Below are 7,341 nucleotides of genomic sequence, written 5' to 3'. Positions count from 1 at the left end.
AAGGTTGATAACTAGACAGTAGAGAAGGTTGATAACTAGATGGTAGAGAAGGTTGATAACTAGACGGTAGAGAAGGTTGATAACTAGACTGTATAGAAAGATGCTAACTTGACGGTGTAGAAAGATTCTCGACAGAGAAACTCTTGACATGTTAAACAAAGTCAGAGTGTGGAAAAGTGTGAAAATAGAGCATAAAATACATAATATAGGAAATAATTTTCATCAACCTGTTAGTCACTTCATTATAATATCCAATGTCAATGTTTTGACCTAATTTTTACACCGTTAAGAGACAGAACTGGGTCAACAAGGTCCAATGTTTTTCGAGTTATGACTGTATTCATCTTCTGGATGAATCATACTTGTTACTTTGGCGCATTTGTACTTTGTGTCAGACTGTGAAAAGGAAATTGTGTGTGAATACGATGAAGAAGAAAGTGGCATGTGTGCACAGCTGAGAGGTGCACCGTTTTATGTTTGCTTAACTCAAGGGAGCGTGGGTGGGACGTGGGCAGCCGACGAAGTTACACGCCAGTGTTTTTTTTGTCTTCAGTCAGAAGTTATTTTGATATCAGAGCCACAATAAGTTGTCGGTGCCCGGGATGTTATTGTCAATGTTTTCATCCTTGAACGCAGGCAAGATAAGCCATCAGGCAGATGGTTAAGGGGAAGTCCCGGGAGAGGGACACACACATTGCAAAGACACCAGACTCCCGTCTCACACACACACACATGCACTCTACGTGTGTTCAAAGACACCAGACCTACCAGACCTCGGTTATGTAACCCACCAGCTCCACCCCCCCCCCCCCCTACCGAGAGGCTCAGTTTTGGGTTGTCTCAACTCCAAAACAAAGTCATCAGTCTTCATATAGCCGTGTCTTTCACATAGTGAGCATTCTTAGGCGCACTTTCCCAGATGATTTTGAACGTTAAAAACCTGGACCTCGAAAGTCATCCTGCGCTTCAGAGGGAAAGGGATTAATCAAAGTCAGCCACAATGTGTGTTTTATGTACTTTTTTTTTTTTTAATTCCTGCTTCTGCCCCTCTGTGAACACACGGCAAGGCTCAATGGCGACTCGGACCGTGGCAACAGATTTCTCTTTCAGCCGTCTCCAGAGAAAGCCGGGGCCAGGCTCCTGAGTGGCACATATTTGGCCAAGGGGGAAGGAGGCGGGAGGAGGTGAAGGGGAGAAGGCCAGAGCCATGTGGCTGATGTTGGTAAACAGTGTCCACCCTTGTCCCTGGCATTATGGCGGGCCCAGCACAACGCCCGGGTGTATCAGGGGCAGGGGCCACACACAGCCCGGGACAAAAGGTAGACACACATACTGACATTTGTATTCAGGCGCACACGCACACGCGGGTGAAGAAATACACGTTCTAACAGACAAAAAAACACACACAAAAAAAAAAAAACACTCTGCCACTCAGCAGCTGCTCCAGTTTCTATGGCAACAGCCCGAACAATGTAGGAAGAGCTGCGTCGGCGCAAGAGGGAAGTAGAGAGGAGCTTGTGTGTGTGTGAGTGTGTGAGTGAGTGTGTGTTCACCGGTGCACTTGAAGTGTGTAGGTGTGTGTGGGTGTGAGAGGCTACAGAAGGGGGAGGTAGCCGCGGGGGGGCTAAGACGGAGAGGATTCAGAAGACACTCTATATTTCTTTGTCAGGACGCCTCTTTGAGAACAACAATATGATGGAGAGAGCCGAGCAATATTGTTTTAGAATGACTTGTTTTGATGATAATAATAATACCTCCTAACATGATGACACTTCACCTAAATAAACGTGCACCTGGGCACTTTTGTGTTGGACACAAGCGTTATAATTATCGTTTATTATTGTTAAGAAAGGTTGTTAAAGCTTTATTAAAAAGTACTGTCTTCATTTATCTGATCATGGTAGACAATAATCTACCAAATTAAATGTAAATTTAACAAAATAAATGTGGATGACCAAGGGTCAAGACTAGAAATTTTGAATTTCCAAATACTGCTTAAAGTGATTTATGATTACGAGCATAAAGACGACTATTATAAATATTACATCTAATAATTATAATCATAATAATAATCCTGTTCTTGTGTGCTTCTTTTTTCTTGTGATAATACCATAACTAATACTGAAACAGCTGCTCACTGTATTTATTAACTTGTCGTTGGCATATTATGTAACAAGTGGTACTTAGACCAGGCTTATTTACTGCTAGGAAAGGTATTTAAGTAGTAATAGTAGTATTAGCTGCTGTAGCTTTAGAAGTAGTCTTTGTTGTTGTTGTAATATAATGAATTATTATATAATATTGACTTGGGGTAGTTGTTTTTGCAGTACTTGTAGTGGCCATTGGGAGAAGTATTGGTCGTTCTATGTATTGATTGTAGTAGTATCTGCAATGAGATGTCGTAGTAGTAGTAGCAGTAGTAATTGTTGTTGTTGTTGTAATCTTTATATACTATATGTACTTTTTGCACATATTGATACATGAACCTGATGAGAGATTTCAGAGTGAGTCTGTGATAAACAACAAAACCAGGCAGAACTCAAAAAAGCTTCTTTTCATGATGTCTATTTATTTTTCAAAATGAGGTATTTCAAAGTGCTATGAGTTGCAGCACTAAATGTACATTTTAAAAAGTGAAAAAAACAAACATCTTATATCCTTATACCCAAAATTCTATGCACCCGATATTACAAATATAACCAAAAGAGGTCGTGGGGGGGTCAGGGGTACGAGGTCGGTTGGGAGGGTACATGAGGGTAGGAACATATTCACTGTACAAAAGAATAATCTGAGATAGAGCGAGAGAAAGAAGACAAGATAAAGTGATATCTACCGAGAACTCATTTTCATACGAAAATATAAGTATCAAATTTAGTATGTATCAGATTCACACTAAAAGCATAAAGATGTGTAGAATTAGTAATATGGTACAATACAAAAGAAAGATAAGAAAAAAAACAATATATTGTTATATTACAAAGTTTCACGACCCTCAAAAATCGAGGCCTTACAGTACTTTTTCAAGGTATATAAACTTCCAGTCTAGTTATTGGCAGTTTCCTGACGTGTGTTTTTATAAAAGAAAACCAAGGACATTATAAAACAAGGCAGATCTGAGTGTATTCTGTCTGTACACTATTGTTATTTACAAAAGTGTCGGCTAGCGAAGGTGCACAGTATTACATCCACTGAATTGGCTAGAGCACCAGTGTGATCTGGGAGTGAAGGGAAAGGAGGTCTGGGTGTCGTTCGGTAAGTCAACATCGCAACGTTGTGTGTCCCTGTGCGGCTGTGTGAGTCCACCTTTACCTGTAACTCAGCATTCAAACAGCACTGCTGTTAATCTACTTCAATTTGAAACACAAAATACTCGTTCCAGTACCACTTAACTCTTCCGTGGAATATTGACATTGAACGTCGCGCGGACCAGAGAACCTGTAGTGGCTTTTGTTTACATCCTCATATCGTCTCTACAGTTTTGCAGTGGTGAAGGCAAAAGTAAGTGTGCACTGCTCTCTCTACACGTGAACCCTCCAAGCAAAGTGCCCTTTTTAAACACCGATCCCTGTGGTTCAACACCCCACATCCAGGCTGGTGTCACAGTGAGTACAAAAACAAACAAGATACAAATCATATAAAAAACCAGAAGAGTGGGAAGACATTATAAAAAAAGACCTCGCTCTTCTTCTCTCTTTCCTCAACGTGACTGGATCGAAGTTTGAAAAAGTAAACCCTTAACATTCTTAATGTCAACAAATGTGCAAAAAAAGTGGCGGCAGTGACAGTCTGAGCAACGCCCCCCTGCGCCCGTGGCATTTTGAGGATCCACTGAGATAGTATAAAAAGATATGCATGCGTATGAGTGTGATTTCAAAGTCAAGCAGACTGAGGCGAGGGGGTCATTGTGGGGTTGAGAGTTCCTGCGTGGATGTCGGTTAGCGAGTCCTAGCTTGCTCCAGCTTGCGCATCAGCTGCTGCCTGCGGGCCTGGAGTCTGTCCTTCTCCCGCTGGAGCTTCATCTCCTCCGTCTCCAGCGAGCTCACGTACTCGGTGGCCTTCTTGAGGATGAGCACCTTTGCCGCCTTCTCGTTGTGCGCCAGCTCGGGCACGTGGTCGCGCAGTGTCAGGAAGCTGGAGCGCAGGTCGTTGCGGCGCTGGCGCTCCAGGATGTTGTGGTTGCGCCGGCGCTCGCTGTCCTCAGAGTCCGAGCTCCCGCGGGGGCTGCTGTCGCCGCCGCCGCCGCCGTTGGAGCTTTTCCTCCGCGACGAGCCGGAGAAGGAGCCGCAGGACGAGGAGGAAGAGGAGGAGGATGAGGAGTTCGTTCTGGTGCCGTGTCGTCCCGCGTCGGAAGTCTTCTGCTTCTTGGACGGCGGGCAGGGGTCGTCGTCCGAGGTGTACGGCGAGGGGGCGGCGTAGTTGTGCTGCTGCTGGTGCACGGAGCTCCTCTTCAGGATGAGCTCCTGGGGGGCCCGGCTGACGAACCGACTCACCAGGGACCTCTGCTCATGACTTCTCGGGTGTACGGAGATGGTGACCAACGACTTATTGGATCGCCTCTTCTCCACCGTCACCACGTCGATCTCCTCCTCCTCCTCGTCGTCTTCCTCCTCTTCATCCTCTTCCTCATCATCATCATCATCATCCTCATCGTCGTCGTCGTCCTCATCGTCGTCGTCGTCGTCGTCTTCTGGGAAAGCAGAGAAAGAACAGATTATGAGTGACTTAATCTCTCTGACACAGCAACTATTCTGACAATGTACCCGCGGCTGACAGGTGTGAGTGAGAGTGTGTTGCTCAACCGCTGTTTGCATAAGCAGAAACCTCTTAGTGTCAGACACTCCTCGGCTAATCTTCGGCACAGGCGTTGACAAACTCGGCCTCGCTGCTGAGACGCCGTTTCTCCCTCTCTCTCCCTCTCTCTCTCTCTCTCGCTTCTTTCTAAACTTCCCCCTAATCTTCTCAGAGGCAGTCTGAAGCCTTCAGTCCGAAGCCTTCAGTCTATCAGCGGCGCTGCAGCCCTGCTGACTGTCAGATAGTGAGTAGGAAATTAACTTTGCTAGGGAAAAAAAATAAAGGCTAATACCTGGAGCGACTTACCGGGGAACTTTTTTTTTTTTTTCTTCTTTTTAAAGATCACAGGGCCAACCATGTGTGCGGCCTGGTCCACATGCTTTTGTGATGTTAAGTCTTATTATCAGCTCAGGGCTCATCAGAAGAGTGTGCCCTTTTTTTTTTTTTTACACCACTTCACACAGTCTGGCACTGCCTTTCAAAATAAAGCAGGGCACAGCTGGGTGGATGTGGGGTGGGCGGGGAAGGGAGGGGATGCCACATGTAAAGGCAGAGATTTATCCAGGATGGAACATCTCATTTTAACTGGAGTGGAATAAATAAGATAAGAGTGACACATAAAGTTACAAGTGGTCTCATCCTCCCTCTATCCCTGAAGTCGCATTGTTCAAAAAAAAGCATCTTAACTTCAAGGAAGTCTGGGGGATCAAACCCACATGGAAAAAAAACGCGTGCAGCACAAAAGAAGGGCGGCGGATGCGGCACTGAGGCGCACTCGGATCACCGCACTTTAAGACTTGGAGAGGCGCCAGAGAGACAGCTGTCGAGATGGAAGCGCTCGTTCAAAAAGCTGTCACCCCTACTTTTTTTTTTTTTCCAATCCTCCGAAACCTCCGGGACCCTCCTCCGCGCCCTGTCTGTCTTTGGAAAGGGGGCGTTCGGGCACTTGTGTGCCAAGCTTTTTGGAAGGTCTTTGTCTGCGCGTTTCACGACGATAACGACTTTGTTTAAGACGCGCACGTTTTTTTCCCCCCTTAGATCCGACGCCAATAAATCCTGAAAGTGGAACAAGTGTTTTCCTCCTGACTTCTAAGCTGTGGTATCATCACTGTCCCCTCACTCGAGAACCGTTTTTCTTTTGTGCGTAATTGCCCATTTTTACTGCCATCTGCCGGATGAGCCGCTGGTTACATAAAGTGTGTCACTTGAATGCCACAATCCGAGTCATAAGACGTGAACTGCTACTGAGAAATAAAAATAATAAAAAAAGTGGTTTGTTTGATTCTTACCGGAATCGCTGGCGCAGCTGCCGCGGGTCGTGCTGACGCCCGTGTCGCCGCTGGTCTTCTTGTTGACGGGGAAGGGGAAGACTATGGTGGGGTCCACGCACTCCGACCCGGCGCTCACGCACGCCACCTCCGGCGCCTTCGCGTCTTTCGCGGCGGCCGCGGATGACGCGCACGCGGCGGCGGAGATGGCTTTGCCCAGTTTCTCCGTGACCACGCGCTCCAGCTTCTCCCGGGCGGAGAAGGCGCTCCACATACAGTCCTGGATGATGATGCTGCTGCTGGGGTTAGAATCCAAAGCGGTGCCGAACAGATCCACGTCGTCGGACGCCCCCCATATATCGTCCTCGGGGAGGAGCAGGAGCTCCGACGCCCAGTCCAGGGGGTCGTCCAAGCCGAAGCCCAGGGAGTCCGCGGTGGGTGTCGCCGGGTCACCCGGTAGCGCCGCTCGGCTGGGCGAGAGGGGCGGTGTGGGCAACAACTCGAATTTCTTCCAGATGTCCTCCCCCGGGGGCGCGGAGTCGGGACCACAGAAGTAGAAGTCCTCGTCCGGGTAGAAGCAGGGTTGTAAAGAGTCGAACTCCGAGTCGGAGTTTTTGTTGACGATCATCGGCATCCTTCTGCCTCAGTCGACAAACCTGGAGGAACGAAAAAGAGACGTTTAGAGTCCGAGCATCACCTGGACCCCTGGATGGGGAGGAGGGGGGACCCACATCCCACAACACCTCACAAAACTAAAGTTAAATCAAAAACCATAAGAAACCACGTGATGACAACACATGATCTCGAGTGGGTTTAATAATTCAGGTCCTGCTCGAGGAGATGGTCTCACCTGGTCTTAAACTTGGGATGGGACTTTTGCAGATCCAGATCGCGTCGCAGGGTCGCAGTCAGTGTCTCGGATCTGGAGCAGTCATCCACTTGGGGAGCATAGACAGTCCTCTGACACACATTGTGGCTGGGCTTCGGAGTTATACTAGCAGTAGTAGTGCGGGAGGAGAGCAGACTCCTCCCTCCCCCCGGCGGAGGGGAGGGATGAGAGGGTGAGGAGAGGAGGAGGAGGGAGGCAGGCTGTGGGGCTGGATGATGCGACGGGAGACAGACTGGCTGCTTTTTTCTCTTTTTTTTCTTCAAGGTGAATCAATAGAAATAGCCTAAACACTGGAGGAGAGAAATAAAGGAATGCAGAAACACAATAGAGCCGAGAGTAGGTGGATCAAAACCAACACACTTTCTCCTTGACAATATTTAGAAACCGACACTA

General features: G+C 47.4%; 1 protein-coding gene across 2 annotated transcripts; it reads right to left on the bottom strand.

The window, feature by feature from the left end:
• Positions 1 to 2,549: 2,549 nt before the first annotated feature.
• Positions 2,550 to 7,040, bottom strand: mycn (MYCN proto-oncogene, bHLH transcription factor). Of its 2 annotated transcripts, none has more exons than XM_087805855.1 (3): positions 6,910 to 7,040; positions 6,081 to 6,715; positions 2,550 to 4,687 (listed from the first exon to the last, which is right to left on the bottom strand). In XM_087805855.1, exons 2-3 carry the CDS (start codon positions 6,691 to 6,693, stop codon positions 3,936 to 3,938), a joined length of 1,365 nt encoding a protein of 454 aa, XP_087661981.1. In that variant the 5' UTR covers positions 6,694 to 6,715; positions 6,910 to 7,040; the 3' UTR covers positions 2,550 to 3,935. The 2 variants fall into 2 exon arrangements, with proteins under 2 accessions (XP_087661981.1, XP_087661982.1); XM_087805856.1 differs by having other exon boundaries at positions 2,550 to 4,684.
• Between the last annotated feature and the right edge of the window lie 301 nt (positions 7,041 to 7,341).

This window comes from Callionymus lyra, chromosome 13, assembly GCF_982586985.1.
Source record: "Callionymus lyra chromosome 13, fCalLyr1.hap1.1, whole genome shotgun sequence".
Taxonomy (NCBI): Eukaryota; Metazoa; Chordata; class Actinopteri; order Syngnathiformes; family Callionymidae; genus Callionymus; species Callionymus lyra.
The sequence above is the reverse complement of the archived record's forward strand: the minus strand, read 5'-3'. Positions and strand labels throughout refer to the sequence as shown.

Bases quoted from the DNA above. Each gene is read 5' to 3' on its own strand.
- mycn (XM_087805855.1), bottom strand. From the start codon at position 6,693: ATGCCGATGATCGTCAACAAAAACTCCGACTCGGAGTTCGACTCTTTA. The intron at 4,688-6,080 runs GTAAGAATCAAA...CTGCTTTCCCAG, and splicing joins CAGCTGCGCCAGCGATTCCG to AAGACGACGACGACGACGAC.